At 64.6% G+C, this 22,683-nt stretch overlaps 1 protein-coding gene and 1 long non-coding RNA gene across 3 annotated transcripts in view; one reads left to right on the top strand and one right to left on the bottom strand.

Moving 5' to 3' along the window:
• Positions 1 to 22,683, bottom strand: part of MYO15A (myosin XVA) — a 46,819-nt gene extending 24,136 nt beyond the window's left edge. Inside the window, exons 1-28 of the mRNA XM_070060056.2 lie at positions 19,138 to 22,683; positions 17,273 to 17,355; positions 16,033 to 16,096; positions 15,389 to 15,498; positions 15,028 to 15,102; positions 14,816 to 14,906; positions 10,420 to 10,425; positions 10,006 to 10,109; positions 9,855 to 9,918; positions 9,000 to 9,113; positions 8,768 to 8,929; positions 8,088 to 8,201; positions 7,527 to 7,585; positions 7,304 to 7,427; positions 6,530 to 6,625; positions 6,010 to 6,141; positions 5,503 to 5,628; positions 5,072 to 5,149; positions 4,466 to 4,614; positions 4,303 to 4,348; positions 4,038 to 4,162; positions 3,138 to 3,255; positions 2,768 to 2,943; positions 2,403 to 2,487; positions 1,449 to 1,502; positions 1,269 to 1,350; positions 1,068 to 1,189; positions 753 to 848 (exon numbers count right to left, since the gene is read on the bottom strand). Coding sequence (XP_069916157.1) covers positions 753 to 848; positions 1,068 to 1,189; positions 1,269 to 1,350; positions 1,449 to 1,502; positions 2,403 to 2,487; positions 2,768 to 2,943; positions 3,138 to 3,255; positions 4,038 to 4,162; positions 4,303 to 4,348; positions 4,466 to 4,614; positions 5,072 to 5,149; positions 5,503 to 5,628; positions 6,010 to 6,141; positions 6,530 to 6,625; positions 7,304 to 7,427; positions 7,527 to 7,585; positions 8,088 to 8,201; positions 8,768 to 8,929; positions 9,000 to 9,113; positions 9,855 to 9,918; positions 10,006 to 10,109; positions 10,420 to 10,425; positions 14,816 to 14,906; positions 15,028 to 15,102; positions 15,389 to 15,498; positions 16,033 to 16,096; positions 17,273 to 17,355; positions 19,138 to 22,683 — 6,201 coding nt within the window. The remainder of the gene's footprint in view (positions 1 to 752; positions 849 to 1,067; positions 1,190 to 1,268; positions 1,351 to 1,448; positions 1,503 to 2,402; positions 2,488 to 2,767; positions 2,944 to 3,137; positions 3,256 to 4,037; positions 4,163 to 4,302; positions 4,349 to 4,465; positions 4,615 to 5,071; positions 5,150 to 5,502; positions 5,629 to 6,009; positions 6,142 to 6,529; positions 6,626 to 7,303; positions 7,428 to 7,526; positions 7,586 to 8,087; positions 8,202 to 8,767; positions 8,930 to 8,999; positions 9,114 to 9,854; positions 9,919 to 10,005; positions 10,110 to 10,419; positions 10,426 to 14,815; positions 14,907 to 15,027; positions 15,103 to 15,388; positions 15,499 to 16,032; positions 16,097 to 17,272; positions 17,356 to 19,137) is intronic.
• Positions 9,771 to 11,207, top strand: LOC149121286 (uncharacterized). Of its 2 annotated transcripts, none has more exons than XR_016223720.1 (3): positions 9,771 to 9,884; positions 10,014 to 10,131; positions 10,969 to 11,207. It is a non-coding gene; the product is annotated as an uncharacterized LOC149121286 (long non-coding RNA). The 2 variants fall into 2 exon arrangements; XR_016223721.1 differs by having other exon boundaries at positions 10,991 to 11,207.

Consider the following 22,683-nt stretch of genomic DNA (forward strand, 5'->3'; position numbering starts at 1 on the left):
GTGCCTGGGCCTCCCGCCAGCCCCTCTGCTCCTGCTCCCCCAGGGCCCCAGCGGGTTCCCCATCCGACATCCAGATCTGACCACGGCCCTTGCCGCCAGGGCCCAAGGGATGAGAGCTGACCTCCGGGCCAGCCATCAGGGCCTCGCTGACCACTCCCCCTCGCCGCCTCCACTCTCTGCGCTGACCACCACACTCTGTGCCTTCTCTTTTCCAGCCTGGAAAGTCCCCCCCCCAGGTCTACAGGTGTCACCTAGGGGCACCGGTTCGAGTCCCAGCTGCTCCATTTCCAATCCAGCTCCCTGCTAATGTGCCTGGGAAGGCAGCAGAAGATGGCCCAAGTGCTTGGGCCCCTGCACCCACATGGGAGACCCAGAAGAAGCTCCTGGCTCCTGGCTTCGGATCGGCACAGCTCTGGCCTGTTAGGGTCACTTGGGAAGTGAATCAACAGAGGGAAGAACCCTTTCTCTCTGTCTTTCCCTCCCTCTCTCTGTAACTCTTTCAAATAAATAGATCAACCTTTAAAAATAAAATAAAACTGTTCTGAAACAGAATGTTACAAGACGGTTCTCCCTTCTAGCTCCAATGCCCCCCCTCCAGGAAGCCCTCTCTGACCCTGCCCAGGGCTGAATCCGCTGCCCACCACCCCCGGACTCCCTAGCCTCTGTGTTTCCATCTGTCCACACTGGCCAGCTGGGGGCGGGGGCTTGCGGAGGGCAGCACTGGGGCGCTGGGGTCGAGGGAGACCCCATACCAGCTTGAAGAGGCTCACGGCGTCCGTGTGGTGCTCGGCGGGCAGCCGGGTTAGCGGCGTCTTCAGCGGCACCGTCAGCATCCCAAAGGCTGGCTCCTGGGGAACACAGGGCAGGTGCAGGAGGAGGCGGAGCCGACATGGGCGGGCACATCTGCAGCCATGGCTGCATGTCAGGCTGAGGATCGGCGAGGGGCTGGCCCGGGACCCCACCTGTTCCTCCATTGGGCCCGCCACTGCTCCCCCCAGGCTGCCCCTGCCCCAGCAACCACAAGGCGCCCGGCCCCGGGGGCGGAGTTGGCCGCTGCCCACCCTTACCTTGAAGTGGCACCGGGCAAACTTGGCCATGGGGTAGTTGTTGACGTCCAGGGGCAGCGTGACTCGGGGCTCGGCCAGCATCCGAGGAGCCCGCACGGGGGCCACCCGGGGCAGCCTGAGGCCTGTGGGGAGTGGTGGGCATGAGGTGGGCTGCCTCAGTGTCCACACCCCCGCCCTCCCCACGGCCCAGCGCCGATGCACCTGCTGCAGCTTGCAGTAGCCCGGTCAGCTCAGCTGGTACGTCCAGGTGCCCCACGGCCACCACCTCGCGCTTGCTCAGTTCCTGGAGAAGCGGCCCACAGTGAGAGGTCCGACCTGCCACACCCCCGCCCGCCAGCCTCCCCTCGCTGCGCCCGGCTGCCACCCGGCCCCCACACCCACCTCCTGCTCCCGCAGCCACGCCTCCTCCACCCGGTGCCTCCGCTCTGCCCTCAGCTGCAGGAGAGCAGATGGTCATGGCGGGGACGGGCAGAGGCGACGGCAGGGAGGCCTGGGCCCAGGGCAGGCCTGGTGGGCTCCCAGGAGGCGGCCACGTTGGCTGGAGGCTACCGGCCCACTTCACAGAGGCCAGAGGAAAAGGAGAAAGACGGCAAGAGAGACAGAGACAGAGGCCAAGGGCGGACAGAGGAACACTGCAGGCAGAGGGAAGGGCACACCCGGAGGATTCTGGGAGGCTGCTGAGCCAGTGCCACGGCAAAACCCCCCCCGGGGGGGGTTTTATGGTGCAGCGGGTTAACCCGCGACACTGGCATCCCATAGAAGCGCCAGTTCGATTCCCAGCTGCTCCACTTCCAATCCAGCTCCCTGCTAATGCACCTGGGAAAGCAGTGGAGGATGGCCCAAGTGCTTGGGCCCCTGCACCCACATGGGAGACCTGGAAGAAGCTCCTGGCTCCTGGCTTCAGCCTGGCCCAGCCCCAGCTGTTGCTGAACCAACACAGAAAATCAATCTTTCTCTCTCTCTCTCTCTCTCTCTCTCTCTCTCTCTCTCTCTCATTTCCCCGTCACTCTTTCAAATAAATCAACAACAACAAAAATAGAGCCCTCCTCGTTGGCAAAATTTTCAGTCCCTCCAAGCTCCAGGGGTTGGTGTGTGACAGTGGCCCAGGCCAGACCTCACGACAAGGGCCAAGCCACGTGAGCCAGACCCCGTGAGCCGAGCACCGGGCAGACCCTGCACAGGGAGCCCCTCGCTTATCCCCTCCACAACCGCAATGGGCGGATGGCACGTTCCCACGGAGCTCCAATGTGGCGGAGCGGGGATTTGAACCCATGCCCCTCCAGGTGCCCAGGGCCTCTTCCTTCCTCCTCCTGGCAGTGGAGGCAGGGCGTGTACCTTGAGGTAGCGCCGGCGGTTCAGGTACGTGTGCACCAGGGACCGGAACTTCACCAGACTCCTCCTCATCTGTTGATAGCGCTGCCTGCAGGGTCAGGGGTCATGGTCATGGGCCCCAGGGGTGACCGAGGGGACAGACGCCCAGCCAGTCGGGGCCTTGGCAGCCAGCACCTACACCGTTCTGCAGCCTTGGGTGCCAGGGAAGCTGGGGCTCAGGGTGGGGCTGGCGACTTGGCCAGAGTCCTCGGCCCCCGTGAAACCCGTGTGGACCCCTGCCTCCAGCTTGCATACCTCCACCGACAGGAGGCTCACTACCCGCGGCCAGGCCAGGCCTCTCTCCCCAGCCTGCTTTCTCGGAGCCACACCTGGCGAGGTAGCCGCGGGCCCGGCTTTGCAGTAGGATGATCTTCCGGCGCAGCGAGCGGAAGCGCCGCTGGATGAAGAAGCCGCGGAGGCAGCGCTGCAGCGTGAGCGCGGCCATGTTGAGAACGTGCTCCCGCATTCTCTCCAGCAGCTGGTGCAGGTGCTCCTTCAGGAAGAGCTGGGGCGGGGGCGGGGGCGGGGGCGGGGGCGGGGCAGGTGGGGGCAGGGGCGGGGGCGGGGCAGGTAAGAGCCGGGCTGTAAGTGCCTGCGGGAGACAGGGCAGCCCCCCCCCCCCCCCCCGGCGGTGGGCCTGCCCCGAGCTGGGGCCTGGAGGCGGGATTCGCATCCCGGGTGCTTGCACTTGACTCTCACCTTGCTGACCCCCACGCGGTACATGTTTGGCATGACTGTGCACAGGCGGCTCAGCACCGACACACACATGTCCCCGTTAGCTGGTACATCGTGCCTAAGGGCCACCAGACAGCGGTACCTGCAGGGGCAGGGACCCACACTCAGCCTGGGGCTGTGAGACCTACCCCAAGAGGCCTGCCCAACCAGGCCCCGCCCCCCCCCCCCAATGGCTCCCCTCCATGTCTCCCAATCCACCCTCATCCGTGACTGCCGGGTGTCAGAAAAGATTTCGGTAGAACAAGGTTCTTTACTGCCACCTGCTGGACATGTATGGTAATAACTACTAAAAATCACCCCTCTTTGGAAGCAACACAGATATAACAAAACTATGGGAAAAAAAAGGCAAAACAATAAGGATATCTACATCACAGCTAGCCTGCGGTGGTTCTACTGCTGTGCAACCGGGGCAACTGTTCATGGCAAGCATTGTGTTGCCTGGGTTGTGTACTCCCAGGGTCATGGGGAATTGGGTGGGTGGGTGGGTCTGTGGAGCCCAGGTACTACCCTAAGCAACAGGCTCGGGACTAAGCTGCTGCCTAGGATGCCTGTATGTGGCCCTGCCACAGTGCCCATCCCGTCTCTCTGCACTTCTGAGTAGCTTCCTGCTGATGTGCCTGGGAGGCAGCGGATGATGTCCCGGGCGCTTCCGTTCCTGCTACTCGCGTGGGAGACCCGGATGGAGCTCCCGGCTCCTGGCTTCGTCTTGGCTTAGCCCCAGCTCCTGTGGCCATTTGGGGAGTGAACCAGCGGATGGAAGACCTCTCTTTCCCTCTCTTTCTCTGTCTTCCCCTCTCTCCCCCTGTCGCTCTGCCTTTCAACTAAAACAAGAAAGGGAGGGCGCCCTCGCCCAGCCCCGGGGACCTGTCGACAAACGCCTGGAAAGGCAGGCGCACGGGGAAGCCGTCTCTGCGGATCCGCACGGTCTCCAGCACCCCCGAGTAGCGTAGCTGTGCCATCACCACGTCCGGCTCGAAGAGGCCCGGCTCCTGCAGGGATGCCCAAAGGGCACGGAGCGGTGAGCAGTCCCCTGGGCAGGGGCGGTCCAGAGAGGCCGAGCCACTTGCCCAAGGCCACCCAGCACCGGGAGGACCCTCTGGCTCTCCCAGGGGCCTCCGCGCCGACCCACCTTCTTGTGGTTGGGTTTCAGGCAACGCACGAACAAGGGGTTGCACCTGGGCAGAGGAGGAGGGGCAGCGTGAGACCCCGGGGAGGGCGGGCGCTCACCTGCTGAGGGGCCGGCTAAGAGGAGGCCAGGTGCTCCGCCCATCTGCCTCCACCCCCACCCCCACCTCTCCATCTTTTCCACCAGATCCAGGAGCGACTGCTGGAACTTGGCAGCCACCGTGTGCGCCTTGTAGAGCCGGGAAACGGAGCTGCTCTTGCCCAGGCGCTGAGGGGCGGCCTGGAGGCTGTGGCTGGAGAAGAGATGGGCCACCACCTGGGCGGGGGCGGGGCGGTCAGGCACAGAGTGGCAGGCGGGGAGGGCCGGTGGGGGCGAGAGAGACAGATACCCACGGAGTCAAGTGGGTCCGGGCTGGGGCGTGGGGCTCCCCAGCTTTGCAGGGACCCAAGTCGAGCCCCCCAACCCCGTGGCAGCCCTGGGGAGATCGCTGGACAAACAGAATTCCTGCGGAGGGCTGAGGACTACCTGCAGGGGTGGGCCGGCCCCCCCCCCCCGCTGGAGAATGGGCGGGGCCGAGGGCGTGGCAAGAGCCAGGGGGCGTGGTGTGTCCAGGAATCAAAGGAGCTAAATCAGGGGAGGCCGCCTGCCAGGCTCCTGGCTTGGGCAGGGGCGGAGCCAGGCTGGGGGAGGAGCCAGGCTGGGGGCGGAGCCCGGACGCGGCCACTGCGAGCTCTGCGTGGGTGGGGTGGGGGGCGAGGCCAGGCCCGCTCACCCGCGTCCGGCTGCGCACGAACAGGTCCAGCACGTCCTGGCGCACCTGGTCATGGTTCTTGTCCAAGAACTGGTGCACCTTTAAGGAAGTGGAGGAGGAGGGTGTGCTGTGCCCATTCTACCGATGAGGCAAGTGAAGGCTCCGCGTGGGGACAGAGGAAGCCGCCTCTGCTGCTAGCAGTGCAGGCGACCACAGCGACCTCAGCTATGACACCCCCTCCCGAGACAGGCACCACCCCCGATCACGCCCTTTTCAAGACAAGAAAGCTGAGCCCAGAGGCTAAGGGCTTTGTGGCCAAGATCACACAGCTGGGGGGGAGCTGCCGGACAGGAGCTGGAGCCTGGTGTGCGCGGCGGCAGCCACCTCGCACTCCCGCATCCTCCCCACCCCCACCCCACCCCCAACAGTCCGGGCGGGCCGCGGCCCCTCACCTGGTAGGTGACCTTGCCCGCGTAGTGCTTGATGGTGAACTCGGGTAGCGGCATCTTGGGCTTGGAGTAGAGCGGGTTGGCGCCGTGGTGGTAGTGACACTTCTGCAGGAAGGTGTGGTCTGTGGCCTGGGGGCAGGCAGGGCTGGTGAGCGGACAGGGGGGACCTGAGTGGCCAATTCTCTAGCATACTGCAGAGGGGCAGCTCACGGCTTCCTGCTGCCCTGGGTCAGGGGGGCCAGCGCCTATGAGGCCCAAGAGGACGGGACCCCTACAGACAGGCACGGCAGCCTCCCTTTACCCCGGGATGCCATCCCATCCTTGTGCAATCACCACCCCCCCCATCACCTCCTCCGGGAAGCCTTCTGTGATTTCTCAGGGTGGGAGAAGTCCCTGTCTGCTGGCCTCACTCGGTGCCCCCAGGTTGGGAAGAGCAGGTGGATGAGGATAGAGGAGGCTCACTGGGGGGCGGGGGAGGGGGGAACAGGTGCCAGGGCCCCCGCGGTTCACCTGGGGGAAGCAGCACTGGTCGTCAAGGATACGCAAGATGCCGTAGGGCTTCAGTGAGATGAGGTTGATGCAGGGCTGGTTGTCGGCGAAGGGGATCTCCCGCCAGTCGATCTGCTCCCGGATGTACTCCTCCTGTGGCCAGTGGGCAGCGGGCAGCAGCCGCGGGGCCTCCTAGGCCCGCCCAGGACCCCCCACCCCAGCCCGGGCTGACTCCGCCTGGAATCATAGCTTTGCTTGCATACCTCCCAGAACAGGGAGCTCACCTCCTCACAGGGCACCACCTGCTATCTCAGGGCCCCGCTGCCCCCTCTGCCTGGGCAAGCTCCGAGGGGGGCAAGAAGGCCCCACCCCCCGCCCCAGACCCCGCCCCGGACCCCGCCCCCAGAGCCCAGGCCTTCTCTCTTCTCCCATCACTGGGCTCCTGGCATTGAAACTGCCCTTTGAGAACCCCAGTGCCCTTGGCCGCCCCCAAGGAGGCCCGCCCACCCGCCCGCCCACCGGTGCTGATGGCGCGACGCACCTGCTCCTCCTGGAAGACGATCTTATTGAACAGGTACTGGAGGTTCTCGTTGGCGTAGTTGATACACAGCTGCTCGAAGCTGTTAAAGCTCAGGTCCTGGCCCGGGGCGGGGTGGTGGCGGTGAGCAGCCAGCCTCGGTCCCTGCCTCCCTCCCCATCTAGCACCGCCCAGCCCAGCCGGGGGCAGGTAGCACCTGCCTCACGGGCTGCCATAAGATGGAGCGAGTTGGCAGACACAGGGTGCCGCCGCGGGAAAGCCCGCTGTCCCCGGTCCCCGCACTGTGCACTCGACACAGCAGTCACCCCCACCACCGACATCATCCAGACACCACGCCCCGCCCCCACCTCCCAGCCTTTGCACGTGCTGCCCCCTCCAGCCAATGCCTTTCATGGCTTCTCAGGAATGTTCCTTCCTCTCCCTCCGGGAAGCCCTCCTTGATTCTTGCCCAGCTGAGGGAAGCCTCCCTGGGGGCTCCCCCTTCCTGGCTCTGGTCCCACGGGCTTCTCAGAGTCTGCCCTCACACCTCCCCTCCCGCCCCCAGCCAGCCCCAGTGGGGAGCTTCCCCAAGCAAGCTGGGCTCTTGTCTTTGCTGGGGTCACCAACCCAGGTCCCGGCTCACAGAGGCCCCAGGGAGGGCAGCGGGTGAAAGAATTGGGAGGGAACAAGAGATAGAACCCTGAACGAGGCCGGCGCCGGCTGCCGGCAGCCAAGACAGGCAGCGAAGCCGAGGCCTGGCCCTGCGTCCCCCACCCCTTACCCCTCACGCAGCCCCACCTCGAAGCCATAGATGTCCAGGATGGCGATGGACAGCGTGTCCTGCCGCGGGGACACCAGCGCGTTGACCCTGGCGATGAGCCAGCCGAACAGCAGCGCGTACAGGACCTTGGCAATAGCATCCCTGGGGCAGAGGTGGCACTGGGCTGGGCGGGGCACGGCAGCGGGGTGGGGGCGGCCCTGGGGGCCTGGGGGGGGTCCGCAGGGAGGGGTGTGACCTCACCTGGCATCTACGGCGCTCTCCACGGTCAGGGGCGTGAAGATCTTCTCCCGCATCGTCTCCTAGGGTGCGACAGGGGCATGGAGGGAGAGCGGGCTGGCCACCACCTCCAGGGAGCCCTCGGGGGATGAAGGCACCAGGGTGCATGGGGTAGGGAGGTCTCAGGCACACAGTTGGCCAGAGGCTGGAGAGGACCCCTCCTCCCTCCTCTGCCTGGTGTGCTGGTCTAATGGGGGAGACAGCGGCATAAGCTGACAGGTAACACCACAGCGGATTGGCCCTGGGAAGGCGGAAGGTTGTGAAAACCCTAGAGGAGACGCCGGCCCAGCCAGGCATCTGGGAAGGCTTCCTGGAGGAGGGGTCGCAGTACTGGGACCTGAAGGAGGAGTAAGCGTGAAGACAGGAAGTGCCATCCAGGCACAGGGAACAGCCTACGCTAAGGCCTGCATCTTGGGAGGTCAGGCCCGGCCCAGCAGGTGGACAGAGCAGAGGGAGGAGGAGGGGGCGGCAGGGGCTGGGCCCTGGCAGGGCACTGTGTTCGCGTCCCGGCAAGTGCAGACTCACGGTCACTTTGAAGGTGATGGCCTTCTGCAGGCCCTCGGGGGAGATCTGGAGCAGCTCCGCCACCACCTGGATCTCCCGGGCGCTCACCACGGAGGCCACCTCCTGGGCGTCCGTCTGAGTGACAGCCACCAGCAGCACGGGTGTGAGAGGTGGGGGGGGGAGGGAGAGGAGGAGGGAGGGGGAGGGAGGGAGGGAGGCAGGGAGAGAGAGAGAGAGAGAGAGAGAGAGAGGGAGAGAGAGAGGTCTTCCATCTGGTGGTTCACTCCCCAGATGGCCACGACTCAACAGTCAGGGCTGGGCCAGGAGCCAGCAGCTCCATCTGGGTCTCCCACATGGCTGGCAGGGGCCCAAGCACTTGGGCCGTCTTAGGCTGCTTTGCCAGGTGCATTCGCAGGGAGCTGGATCGGAAGTGGAGCAGCCGGAACTGGAACCGGCGCTCCTATGGGATGCCGGTGTCTCAGGGGGTGGTTTCGCCCCCTGTGCCAGAGCACTGCCCCCCCCCCCGGCACCCGGTATCATTTGAGAGAGAGAGAGATTTGTGGAAAGTGAATGACCAACCCCTAAAGGAGAAGAAACGCAGGACAGGAGACCAGTGAAGAGGGCGACCCCCGAGGCAGACAAACGGCAGGTGCACCCGGCTCCACAAAGCCAGCCCGTGTCTGGGGGTCCCGTGCCCGCACCTCGTACTTCTCGAAGTAGACATTGCCCAGGTGCAGGATGGAAGCCAGGATGCGGAAGATGCTGTCCTGGTCCTCGGCGCTGAAGCCCAGCACCTCCATGGCGGCCAGGAGCCGGCGGAAGTCCTCGGCGTCGCTCTTCCCCGAAATCTCACAGTTCCCGCCCTGGAGGGGCCGGTGGGGGTCAGCGGCCTGGGGCGGGGCCCGGGGCCCTCCCGCACCTGCTGGCGCTCACCTGGTTCAGGTAGTAGTAGGTCTCCGCCTCCTGCAGGCTGAAAGCCTGCCGGAGCTGGGCGGGCAGCCCCGCCAGCAGCTCGTAGAAGATGTGGTAATTCCTCTCGTTTTTGGCCTGCAGAACGGGGCGGGGTGCAGAGAGAGGAGGCGCCTGCCTCGGTGCCCCCCACCCCGCACTACACACACACAGGCACACCAAGGCTTGCAGGCGATACCTGCACCTGTGTCACGGGCAAGGCTCCCAGCCCGGCCCAGATGGGGCTGGGGCTAGGGCTGGACATGGAGGAGCCCTGGTAAGGGAGAGAGGGGGCTGTGCATGGGGCCGTGTCCCAGGCCCTTGGGAACAAAGCCAACAGAACCCCTTGGAATCACGGATCTCGATCTGCTAGCTGGGGAGACAGATGCTCCAGCAAACCACTGATTACAAAGGCAAGATGTTTCAGACGGAGAAAGCGTCTACACAGAAATGCAGCAGTGACAGGCGTGGGGATCCCGGTGGAGTAGAAAGGGGCTGAGCAGGGGGCCACTGCAGGAGGCGGGCAGGGGGTGTGGCAGTGCAGGGATCCGGGGGATACAAGTGCTCCAAGGGGAAGGCACGGCAGGTGCAAAGGCCCTGGGGCAGGAGCGTGCCTGCTGTGGTCCGGGACAGGGAGGAGCCAACATTACTGTAGGATGGTGTTGGGGGGGGAGGTGGTGAGGCCACGGGTGCATGTGCACATGTTGACACGCATGTGCACACGTATGGCCACATCTCTTCACTGATTTGACATCAGTTTAGCCCCACCAGGCGCCAGGCTCTGAGTGTCTGCGCTGCGCCCCGCCCCCAGCCCGCGGGCCCGGGGAGAGGACGGCCCACCTGAAATACAATCCTGGACTTCTCCAGCAGGTACTGGGAGGTTATGGCACCGGAGATCACGCCCCTGGTGCGGGGGAGGGGGCAGAGTCAGCTCCCGGGGTGGTGCGTGGGAGGAGGGGCGCGAGGGAGCCCCCGCACAGGCCCCACTCACCCTTCCAGAAAGATCTCCACGAACTTCCCGAAGCGGCTGGAGTTGTCGTTCCTGACGGTTTTGGCGTTCCCGAAGGACTCCAGGAGGGGCGTGGCCTCCAGGATCTGAGCCCCAGAGGAGAGGCGGGTGTGTGTTGGGGCTGGGCGCTGTTCTGGATGGGGGGGCTTAGCTGGGCATGCTCAGACACAGGGACCCTCCTTTGTGAGCTGGAGATTCTCGGGGTCTCCCTAGTGCACCCCCTCCCATCCCACCGCCATGCTGCCTGGTTCTCAAACCACAAGCCCCTTCCACTCCCTGTGCAGTGCCATTCCCACCCCCCGCCACGGGCTCCTCACAGCTGAGACCCAGCACAGGTCTGGGGATGTCTCTCGCTGCCCAGCCAGGAGTGCGCGCGCACACACACACGGTCTTTACCTTTATCTTCAGGAGCACAGGGAGGGAGGAGAGACAAGAAAAGCCAGTCACCACCAGAACCCGGCCGTCTCTCCCAGGGGACTGGCAGACCTCTCTGGGCCCCCGAGGTGTGAACCCATGACCTTCAGAGACCCCAGGAGTCTGGGCTAGGGGACGGCAGACTTCTCCACCTGCCCACGGCCACCACCAGCCACTGGTGCCCTGGGCCCCCTGAGCCTCTGCCCCAACCCTGCCTTTGTGCCCTCAATGCGGCCAACAGAGGGGTCCTTTGAGAAGCCACGTGAGGCCAGGCTCCCCGCCCACTCCCGTCCTCACCAGGGCTCCCCCCAGCCCAACCCCAGTGCTTCCCCTGTGCTGTGCAGCCCTCCTAGCTGCTCCCTTGACACCTAGCCCTGCCCTGCCTCTGGACATTTGCACCTGCCACTCCCTCTGCCTAGAAACTGCTGCTAGGGGCTGGCACTGTGGTGTAGCGGGTAAGGCCCCTGCCTGCAATGCAGGCATCCTATATGGGTGGCGGTTCGAGTCCCAGCTGCTCCACTTCTGATCCAGCTCTCTGCTATGGCCTGGGAAGGTAGAGGAAGATGGCCCAAGTCCTTGGGCCCCTGCACCCACGTGGGAGACCCAGAGGAAGCTCCTGGCCCCTGGCTTCGAATCAGCACAGCGCCGGCTGTTGTGGCCAATTGGGGAGTGGACCAGCGGATGGAAGACCTCTCTCTCTTTCTCTCTCTCTCTCTCTCCCTCCTTCTCTGTGTAACTCTGACTTTCAAATAAATTAATTAAAAACACAATTGCTGGCCGGCGCCGTGGCTCAATAGGCTAATCCTCCACCTTGCGGCGCCGGCACACCGGGTTCTAGTCCCGGTTGGGGCGCCGGATTCTGTCCCGGTCACCCCTCTTCCAGGCCAGCTCTCTGCTATGGCCAGGGAGTGCAGTGGAGGATGGCCCAGGTGCTTGGGCCCTGCACCCCATGGGAGACCAGGAAAAGCACCTGGCTCCTGGCTCCTGCCAGGATCAGCGCGGTGCGCCGGCTGCAGCGGCGGCCATTGGAGGGTGAACCAACGGCAAAAGGAAGACCTTTCTCTCTGTCTCTCTCTCTCACTGTCCACTCTGCCTGTCAAAAAAAAAAAAAAAAAAAAAACACAATTGCTGCTCTCAGGCGCCTCCTCCAGGGGGGCCTCATCCCTACTGTGGCCCCCAGCACCCTCGCACCCTCTCCTGTTTCCCGGTCTGTCTCTTTGGGTGTCATCTGTCTCCCCGACTGGAATGTCAGCAGTATCCTGGTGCCGTGCCCGTCTGAGCAGCCCTCAGCGTGCGCTCAGGCCCCCGTGCACGGCGCAGCCTCTAAGAACCCTTCCTGAAAGGATGGAGAGAGAAATAGCATTGCCCATTAGAGCAGCCACCCCGCACGAGCACGTCCCATGGCCGGACACACAGCCCCGTTACGTCCTCCTCAACCATCCTCCAAGGCTGGTGTTATATGGCTTCTGCTTTGTAGACTAGGAAGCTGAGACTTAGGTGCGTGCCCAGGGACCCCAGCATCCCAGACAGCGGTATCCCCGACAGTGGCGAGCCAAGCGTATCCCGTGTGTGTGTGTGTGTGTGCCATGTTTCCTCCAGCTGTTATTTCTTTGTGAACTGTGGTACAAAGGTTAAGCCGCCGCCCACAGCGCCAGCATTCCATGTGGACACCGGTTCGAGTCCCAGCTGCTCCACTTCTGATCCAGCTCTCTGCTATGGCCTGGGAAAGCAGTGGAGGATGGCCCGAGTACTTGGGGCCCCTGCACCCATGTGGGAAACCTGGAAGAAGCTCCTGGCTCCTGGTTTGCACCTGGCCCAGCCCTGGCTGTTGCTGCCATTTGGGGAGTGAACCAGTAGATGGAAGACCTCTCTGTCTCTCCCTAATTCTGCCTTTCAAATACATAAATCAATCTTAGCAAAAAGAACTGTAACCTGGATTCCCCAGCAGGGCACCAGCCCCCTGCATCTGTCACAGCTCCGCTGTGCCCATTGCATAGCAGAGTAGACTGAGGCCGAGGGGAACAGGGGCTGCCCTGCGGTTGCTCAGGGAGTGCCCTGCATTACTCTTTGGTCTGGGACGCCCTTGAGGGCGCCAGATGGTGCGTCCGCTGCTCCTGTGCCCCTGGGGCCAGCACAGGGCAGAGCATAAAGCCAGGGGCTGGGGAGAGAGGCCTCCTGTCCAGAGGAGATAAACATCAGAGGGGTGGAGCCCACGGCCCAGGCCTCAGCCAATCCAGGCATAGCATGCTAATCGCAGTGCTCCATGATTGGCTCCAGTGAGAACACTTGACCAAGGCCTGTCCAATGAGAGGGAGCTATGAAATGTTTGGGGGGGGTGGATACTGAAGATGCCCACACGCATGGGAGGGTGGAGCAAAGACAAGGGCCATTGTTTCAAGACCCGCGTCCGTCCAGCGTTGCCTAAAACTAGCCTCCATGTAAATGGCTGGATGGTTATGAGCAAGGGCGGGGTCTTGGCTAGGAAGGGAGCCCCGCGGCCATCACAGCTGGCGGGCACATCCTCAGATCTGTCGTGTGCCCGGCACAGGCATCCCCAGCCCCAGGCCCAGCCCTCAACTCCTCCCACCCCACGCTCCATGACAACGCTAGGCCATGGACTGCAAACCCCAGCTCTGCCACCCCCCTGCCCTGAAGGGACACTAGGCAGGTCACCTCCTCTCTGAGGCCACAGCTCCCCACCTGCAGACGGGCACCATGCACCTGCTCCCAGGGCGGTGGTGAGCTCTGCTGATGACGTAACCGGAGGCCCTGGCACACGGCAGGTGCTGGAGGGGCACCTACTTCTTTCCCTGTCTACCGTGCCAGTCCTTCTAGAAGTCTGATCTGAAAGGCTTGGAGAACCGCTTAAGAGCAAAGCCATCGTCTAGTTGGCTGTCAGGGGGCCCAGGATGGCAGTCCCAGGCTGGGCTCCCGAGGGTGCAGCTTGGGTTGACCCACTCCCCACAGGGACCAGCCTGCTAAGATGCTCGCTGGCTGGCTTCTTTGCTGGCCACGCGCTGCCTCTCTGCTGCTCCCCGGTGCCCTGGGCTGACTCACACATAACCCTCTTCTCTCCGGCTCTGCGCTTCTCCATCCCTGAGCCCACGTCCCTTGCCTTCCCAGTGCGGCCTGCCCTGACCGCCATACTTACAATTACACACCCAACATGCCCCCTCTCTCCTCCCCACACTTTTCTACTCAACCTTCCACCCTTTCACACACAGATAAGGGGGCTTCCACAGTCTGTGGAAAGGGCAGGGCGCTGTGGCGTAGCTGGTAAAGCCACCGCCTGAAGTGCTGGCATCCCATATGGGCACCGGTTCGAGACCCGCCTGCTCCACTTCCAATCCAGCTCTCTGCTATGGCCTGGGAAAGCAGTGGAAGATGGCCCAAGTCCTTGGGCCCCTGCACCTGCGTGGGAGACCCGGAAGAAGCTCCTGGCTCCTGGCTCCTGGCTTCAGCCTGGGCCAGCCCCAGCCATTGCAGCCATTTGGGTAGTGAACCAGCGGATGGAAGACTTCTCTGTCTTTCCTTCTCTCTCTCTAACCCTGCCTCTCAAATAATTAACAAATTTTTTAAAAAAGGTCTGTGGAACATGGAATTGAAAGATAAATGTGGGTGCAAACAACTTTGACACTCGTGATCGTGTTTTCACAGTAGGTGCTTTCACAAGTTCCTCCCACTGGAATGCCATTACTAACAGGGGGTGGATTTCTGAGTCACTGCCGTCTCCTCCCCAGTGCCCAGCCTGGCGCACAGCAGGTCCTCAGTAAACCTCCAACCCCACACAGGCCCTGGCCTCGAGTCCTCCGATGCACCCCCACTCTGGCATCTACTGCCTCCCCCACCTCTTTTTTTTTTCTTTTTTCTTTCTTTTTTTTTTTTTTTTTTTTTTTGACAGGCAGAGTGGACAGTGAGAGAGACAGAGAGAAAGGTCTTCCTTTGTCGTTGGTTCACCCTCCAATGGCTGTCACGGCCGGCGTGCTGTGGCCGGTACACCGCGCTGATCCGATGGCAGGAGCCAGGTGCTTCTCCTGGTCTCCCATGGGACTAGAACCCAGTGTGCCGGCGCCGCAAGGCGGAGGATTAGCCTAGTGAGCCGCGGCGCCGGCCTCCCCCACCTCTTTTAACACCACAGCATCCAGGGGCCAGAAGGCAGGGACAGGTGGGGGAGCGGACGGGACGAGTGGCCTGGGCGAGCTGGGGCCCTGTTCAGGAAGCACGGGTGCTTCTCTGGGGACAGCAGCAGGACGGGCAGCCCTAGGCAAGGTCGCGATCCATCTGTTGCAACTCAGCCTCCTCCGGGTGGGGGCGGGGGTGCTCAGGGGAGGCTCCCAGGGAGACAAGCCAGCCGGGAGGGATGGACAGACAGACGCACCTGCTGCATGATGTCCCGCTTCTGGTTCATGGCGGCCAGGTAGCGAAGAATCAGCTTCGTGGCCTCGGTTTTACCAGAGCCGCTCTCCCCGCTGGCCGGGCAGAAGGGTAGGCTCAGCCTCCAGCTACCACGGTGGGCCCGACCCCGCCATGAAGTAGGAGAACGAGGGCCGCAGGTGCCGCCTACGGGGGGCCCCATTTACACCAGCTCACCTGATAATGATACACTGGTTCTGTTTGGCATCAAGCATTTTGGCGAAGGCGAGGTTTGCAATGGCAAAGAGGTGCCTGGGGAGACAGGCTTCCCGTTACCCCTGGGCCTGGCGCCTGTCTCAAAGTCCCAGGGGCTGGGGGCGGGGTGTGGGGGGGGCGGCGGGTTTCTCCGCCCAGCCGGGCAGCCAAGTCCATCAACCCCGCAACCCCTTTGTAGGGAAGTGTTCCCATGGCCATCCTGCTCTGGGCCGCTGTGGCCTCCAGACAGGGCTGCGGCCAGGCCTGGGGAAGACACCGCCGGGCTGAGCAGCAGCCAGGGTTCCGCCGAGCTCAGAGAAGAACCCGGAGCGCAGATACTCACGGAGGATTCTCTCCCAGGGCCCGCCCGCTGTACTGCTGCACCTGCTCCGGCCCGTAGATCCCAAACATCCGGTAGGGGTTCACCGACACCAGGATGCTGCCGATGTATGTCTGCGGGGACACGGTGGCCTCAGCACCACAGCACCCCACGGTCCTCCCCTGGTGCCCACAGCCATGATCCTGCCCCTGGGCTGCCAGCTTCATTTACTCACGGTCAGGCCAAGGCTTCTGCCTGGGGACGGGGCCAGACCAGAGCGAGCAGAGCTAGGGGAACCCAGAGGGTCCCCAGAAGGCTTTCCATACGGTGGCCCTGGGCCGCTGTCCTGACACTCTAGGAACGCCCCTCGGGCTACCCGTACTCTGAGACCCAAGTGCACCAATTTGGGGACTCTGCGAGCTCCATGGGTTGGGGCCCCAGGGTGCACGGGGCTGGGGGATCAGGGGGAGGGACACATTTCTGCTTCCTGCCTGCAGGTCTGGGCCTCTGGCACCCAGCACTTGATGCTACACATTTGAGAGGTTCAGGCTGTCACACACACCAGAAACCCCAGAGCCCAAACCTCAGGCCACCGGTCTGGGGCTTCCCACCGGAGCCCAGGAGGCAGCCGCCCAGCAGACCCAGGCCCTGCCAGACCCGAGACCTACGTAGATGAGGTTCCGTTCAAATCTGGTCTTGAGGTTGGACAGCACGGTGTTCTCCTGGAGGTCTCTGAAAGGGCGTGGAGAGGGGCGATCAGCAGCTAAGCCGGACCCCTCCCCACTCGGTGCAATGCTTTTTTGGTTAGGCCTGAGTTCAAGACACTTGTCTCGGGGGGTGGGGGGTGGCGTAGTAGGTTAAGTCTCTGCCTACAGTGCTGGCATCCCATATGGGTGCTGGTTTGAGTCCCAGCTGCTCCTCCTCTTTTTTTTTTTTTGACAGGCAGAGTGGACAGTGAGAAAGAGAGAGAGAGAGAGAGAGAGAGAGAGAGAGAAAGGTCTTCCTTTGCCATTGGTTCAACCTCCAATGGCCGCCGTGGCCGGCGTGCTGCGGCCGGTGCACCGCGCTGATCCGAAGCCAGGAGCCAGGTGCTTCTCCTGGTCTCCCATGGGGTGCAGGGCCCAAGCACTTGGGCCATCCTCCACTGCACTCCTGGGCCACAGCAGAGAGCTGGCCTGGAAGAGGGGCAACTGGGAAAGAATCCGGCGCCCTGACCGGGACTAGAACCCGGTGTGCCGGCACCACAGGTGGAGGTGCGGCACCAGCAACAGCTTCTCCTCTTCCCACCCAGCTCTCTGCTGTGGCCTGGGAAAGCAGTAGAAGGTGGCCCAAGTCGTTGGGCCCCTGCACCCATGTGGGAGACGCAGAAGAAGCTCCTGGCTCCTGGCTTTGGATTGGCCCATCTCTGGCTGTTGCAGCCAACTGGGGAGTGAACTAGTGGATGGAAGACCTCTCTGTGTCTCTCTCAAATAAATCTTAAAAAAAAAAAAAAAGTCCTGTCTCTGACATCAGGGAGCTGTGAGGCCTTGGGCAAGCTACTTCACCTCTCTGCCTGGCGTTTCTTCATGTGTCTAATGGGTACGATAAGCATCACACCCACCTCACCACAGGCCTGGGGGACGCTCTTTGAAGGCAGTGTCGCCTCACAGTTCTGGGTGTCTCCACCCCGCCCCCACCCCCACCTTGTAGAGGAGAAGTCAGGTGCAGGCTGGGACCCAAGGTCCCCGGTTGGTGAGTTTGGGCAAGGCCAGGATGCCAACTCAAGGCCTAGTGCACACGGCAGGTAGGAGAAAAGTCTCAAAAGATTCCGGGAGGGGGGAGCAGGGGCTCAGGCTGAGAGTGTGGGTTCCCCCGCACCCCACCGCACCGCCCTCCCACTGGGGACCACACCCAGCCTCTCCCACTCACTCCAGCTGTGTCATGTCCTCCACGCCATCCTCGCTGTGCTGCTCACGGGACCGCACGGAGGGCAGGTTGCGAATGGAGTGCATCTGCGTGAGGCAGAGTTGTGGGTGTGTGTGTGTGCACCTCACGGGCAGGCTCCGGCCCAGACACACCTGGGACCCTGCTACTATTGTCAGGAAGAGGACCCTCCACGGGCCAGCCTGGTGGGTCCTGCAAGGTCTCCCTGCCTTGGAAGACTATGGTGCTTAGGGAGTGCACAAAACTCTTACCCATACATGCCCAGGGACTTGGTGCTCCTGTGAGCTCGCCAGTGTTCCAGGTTGCACCTGCCCCTCCCATGCACCTGCCCCTCCCATGCACCTGCTCCCCCCCAACCTCAGCTCTCCCAGCATTGCTTCCCTGCAGACCCTGCGTGTTGGCGGGTGTGATGGCTCCGTGGACACAGGTGTCCTGACATATGGGGCCTCCGTGAGGGCAGGGACAGAGACCATCTCAGGACCATACACCTGTGCCCAGCCTTGGGCAAATGTGTGAATACCCACGTGCAGACCCCCATACAAGGGCGCCTGCAGCTCACACAACTCCCATGCTACTCCTGGTTTTTCAGGAGACCTGTGGTCCCAGGCGGCAGCATATACTCTCAAGGCCTACTTGGCACGTGTGGGGACGCATAGCAGGGGGCCCTCCTCACCCTGGGGGGGGGGTGCACTGGACGATAGAAGTCTGCATTCCACCTTTGGGTTGCATGCAGAGGGTGGGCCAATGACCCCAGCCCCCACGAAAACCACATCGGCTCAGGCCCTGGTGCTCACAACACACACACTTTCTTCATTTGGCCCTAGCATTCACTCCCACACACACGAGGGCATGCAGGCCTGCCTGGGATCCGTGTGACTGAGCAGGCACAGAAAGGAGACACCAGGAGGGAGCCCCACATGCCGTGTGCCCGCCGCCAGGCTGCTAAGTAGGCCACGGCAAGTATCACCCTTTCAGCCCTGGCCTCGGGCCCACCCACCTGCCCACGTGCTCGCCAGCGGCCACAGACCCTGAATAATTCAGCCACTCACGTATTCCAGGGTGAGGAGGGCCCAGGCATCCTTGCCTCTCACCCCCGGGCGCCCCGCGGCCCGCTCCCGCAACGCCGCAGCCCACACGGCACGGGGTACCCGCCGCCGCGGCCAGGGCCCCCCCAGCAGCCAGGCCGCCCCAGTCGCCATTGCCAGGCCCGGCTGGCTGCCCGCTCCACCGGGTACCGTCTGCGGAGGCGGAGAGGCACCTGCTGCCCCTGCTTGCCCCGCCCACCCTGGGCGTCCCGGGGGAGGCTCCAGTGACCACCCGCCTCCGCCAAGGGCCACCTAGCATGGGGCTCACGTTCCGCCACGAGTGTGGCAGCCAGGCATGGGCTGGGCACCCCTCAATAAGGCTGCCTGCCCTGCATAGCCATGGGGTGATGGCTGGGCCTGTTTCCCCAGCCCAAAGCTTGTGTCCTGAGCCCCTTATGTTTGCTTAGTACAGAATCCTGCACCCCAGGGGATTATAAAGTGGGGGGAGGGAGGACTCCAGTTTGGAGGTCAAGAGAACAGCATGAATGTGGATTTTGCACTGGGCGTGGCCCAACCTCTAGAGCCCAGTGCTCCTTCAAAGATCCCTTCCCCAAAAGCAACCTGGGTGCAATTTTGCACACCTCTGTCCTGGGCTGGGCGTCCCCCACCTTAACCTTCCGGGCAGCTCTGGGAGGCTGAGGATACTCTCCCCAATTTAGAGATGGAAAGACTAAGGCACAAACAGAGGCCAGCAGCTCACTAAGCTTGCACAGGACTCCTCGGGCCAGCGCTCCCAAGCCCGCCCTCTGACCTATGCCCCCATACCTTGTTCCGGCAACTTGTGGGGTCAACCGCTTCCCAGGGGCCTCTGAGGGACAAGCAGATGGCCCTGAGGCCCGGGCGGCAGGACTGGGGGTGGGTGTGTGCCCGTGGCCAGGCACGGTGGGCATTTGCTGGCAGCCAGAGGTGGGACCAGCGCAGACTCCAGGCTGGAGGCTTGGGGCTGGGCTTGGGGTCCTGGGCTGGCTGGCTGGTACCAGACCCAATGTGCTGGAAGGCGTTCAGCTTCTGCACCTGAGGCATGACCACAGCAAAACGTCCAGCCTGGCGCCTCTCACCGCCTTTGGGCAGGGGCGCAGGGGCCCCGGTGGGCGCCAAGGGAGCCGGGGCTCGAGGCAGGGTCCTCCAGCGGCGCCACGGGGGCCATGTGGCTCTCGTCTGATCTCCTGAGGCCAGTGGGTAGGACAGGCTGGGCCTTAATGCCTTCTGCTCCGGGAATACATCCTTGGAGGGTGCCGGTGTCAGGGGTTCCGGCTCTGCTGGTGGCTGGGGGTGCCCTGGGGCGGCTTCTTCTTCCGGCTTCTCAGGACTAGGGCTGGCCGATTTGGTGAGCTGTCCAGGCCCGGGGTCGTGGTGTCTGCCCACGAAAACATGGGCGGGGTCAGAGGCTGGGTTCTCAGTCTGGGCACCGGGGGCCGGCACAGGGCCCAGGTGTTGGAGGAAGCGGTTTTCCGGCACAGGGGGTGGCCTGGAAAAGCCTCGGAGGCTGCCGGCCCCTCCTGGCCACGGGGAAGGTGGGCGCTGGGTGGGAGGCATGTCCACGTCCCAGCTGGGGGCCAGCGGGGGCACCGTCCAGGGCGTCTCCGAATCCTCGGGTTCTTGCTGGCTCTCTCCGGCGGCGGCGGCGGCGCGCCAGCCCCCTGGCCCTGGTGGCGGCGGGTGGAAGGCCGTGCGGACCCGGGGCTTGACGGCCCGGGTGGGCGGCTCGCTGAGCCGCCGCCACGAGTGCGGGAGGCGCGAGGGGAGGTCGAGAGATCGGCGCCGCGGGCCCCGCAGAGGCGGCGGCGAGGCCGGCCGCGGCGAGCCCAGGGCCGGCGAGCGCGGTGGGCCCGGGCGCCCGGAGGCCCGGCGCGGGGCTGGGGGCTCGCGCAGGGAGCGGGGCCGCCGGGGCGGGGGCGGGAAGGGCGGCTGGAAGGGGCCTCGGCGGAAAGACAGCTGGGGGGACAGGGGCCCCAGAGGCGAGCGATACCCGGGGCCCGGCAGGTTCCTCAGCGAGGGCTGGGGTGAGGGCAGGGGCGTCCAGGCCCTGCGCGACGCCTGTGGGGAGGCCCCGGGGAAGCCGAAGGCCGCGCCTCGGCGGTGGCGGGAGCCTCTGAACGAAGGCCGGGGCCCCGCGAACGCCCTGAGGTCGGGCGGCGCCTCCGGGCCCACGGGCGGGGGCTCCACGAAGGCCCACCAGCCGGCCTGCGCGCCCGGGGGCACGTGAGCGGGCGCGGCCCAGGGCGGCGGGTGCCGGCGGAGCGAGCCGTAGGGCGAGAGCACCGGGGAGCAGGGCGGCGGGCCGGGGCTGGGCGGCCGCGCGGGGCCCAAGGGCGCGCTCCAGTGCGCGAGGGCGCGGGGTGGCGCCGGGGGCGAGGGCGGCCGGTGCGAGTTGTTGTTGTTGCGCGCCAGCGGCTGCGCCCGCCTCAGCACGATGGGCGTGTTGGGCCGCTCGGGGTCCATGCCCGCCAGCTTGTAGCCAAAGCGCTTGTAGGCCGCCTCCCTGACTGCCGGAGCCCCGGCCCGCGCCTTCTGGCTGCCCCTGAGCCGCCGCGGCAGGGGCTGCTTCTCCGACAGCGTCTTTTTGAGGAACCTGGCCAGCGAGGTGGCCGGGCGCGGCGCGGGGCGGCCCAGGTCCGGGCCGAAGCCCAGGCCCCGGCGAGCGCCGAAGGCCGACAGCGCGCGCTGCAGGTTGCGCTGGCGCGGCGTGAGGAAGCCCCAGTAAGGGTGGGCATAGGGCAATGGGGCCACATCCTCCTCCTCCTCCTCTTCCTCCTCGTCCGCGTCCCCCAGGGGTAGGGGGATGTCCAGGGAGGGCGGCAGGGGCACCTCCAACTTCTCTTTCCCGAAGAGCTTGACCTGGGGCCGCGGGAAGAGGCGGAACTTGCGGATGAGGGACAGCTTGGACCTGGCCGGCTTGTCCATGCCCTGCTGCTCGAAGAAGGCGGCGCTGGGCAGGCGGAAGGAGGTGCCGCCCTGCCGCCCGCTGCCCGCCGCCTCCTCCGGCTCCTCCTCCAGCTCCGCGATGTCATCCATGGGGTGCGCGTAGGGGTTGTGCGGCGAGGGGATGGGTGGCGGCACCCAGGGGTACATGAAGGCCGGCTCTTCCGGATAAAGGTAGGGCGCTCCGGGAGGGTAGATGGCCTCGTCGCCACCGCCGCCGTAGTCGCCTTCGGCATAGGGGAGCGTGTAGGGGGCCCCGTAGGGGTCGAGGTAGGGCAGGTGGTAGGGAGTGTCGTAGGGCAGGTCGTAGGGCAGGTAGGGCGAGTCGTAAGGCGCGTAGGGATCCAGGTAGTAGCCGTAGGGGTCCACCTGGCCCTCGTACGCATCCAGGAAGCTATAAGGTGAGGAGTACCCCGCCGGGGGCGCGTACGGGGGCGCATAGTCCTCGTAGCCGTAGCCGTAGCTGTAGGGGTAGCCGTAGGGGTACCCGGGGTCGAAGGCGTCGCCGCCGTAGTAGTAGTAGTCGGGGTGGTGGTAGTAGCCGTAGGGGTCCTCCGGCGGGTACCCGTAGGGGTGGTAGCCAGCAGGTGGCCAGGCGTGGCCCGCCAAGTAGGGCTCCCGCTCCTCGTACTGGTAGAGCGACTGCTGGTCGTAGTAGTCATCGCCCTCGCGGTGGTAGTCGTAATACTCGCCCAGGTCTTGGAAGCCCTCGAGGCCGTACAGCGACCTGCGGGAGCCCGAGTGCCGGAAGGGGGCTTCGTCCTCGAAGGGCAGGAAGCCCACGGGCTCGCCCGAGGAGTAGATGCTGTGGCTGCGAGGGAACCTGCGGAGCCGGCCTCCGGGCCGCAGGATCTCGGCGCCCGAGGGGAAAGGCAGCTTGCGGGAGCCCACGCGGGAGCCGGAGCGCTGCAGCCACGCGTCCACCGTGGCGCGCTCGCTGCCCGCCTCCTCTGCCTTCTTCAACAGGAACTTCTTGGTGAGCCAGTTGATGGCGGTGGACGCCTTGCTGAGCGACTGGGCGCGGGGCCGCAGGCGGCCGTAGCCGCGGCGCCCCGGGAAGCGGATGACCATGAAGGACGGCTTCTTGCCCTTCATGGCCCGCTTCTTCTTGCCCATGCGCATCTGGGTCATGAGCTTGGACGTGGACTTGAGCACGGTGCGGGCCTGCTTCTTGCGCCTTTTCTTCTGCGGCCCGGTGTGCAGGCCCCAGAAGAAGGCAGAGGCGCTGCGGAACTGCCCCTTCTTGGAGATCTTGGGCGTGCGGTCTCGGAAGCCCATGAACAGCCGGGAGGTCCCCTTCAGGCTCCGCTTGGGTTTCTCCGGCTCCGGAGCTTTCTTCCCCTTCTTCCCTTTCTTGGCTTTCTTCTCCTCATCTTCCTCCTTCGCCAT

This window comes from Oryctolagus cuniculus, chromosome 17, assembly GCF_051225735.1.
Source record: "Oryctolagus cuniculus isolate XC-2025 breed Fujian yellow rabbit chromosome 17, ASM5122573v1, whole genome shotgun sequence".
NCBI classification, from domain to species: Eukaryota; Metazoa; Chordata; class Mammalia; order Lagomorpha; family Leporidae; genus Oryctolagus; species Oryctolagus cuniculus.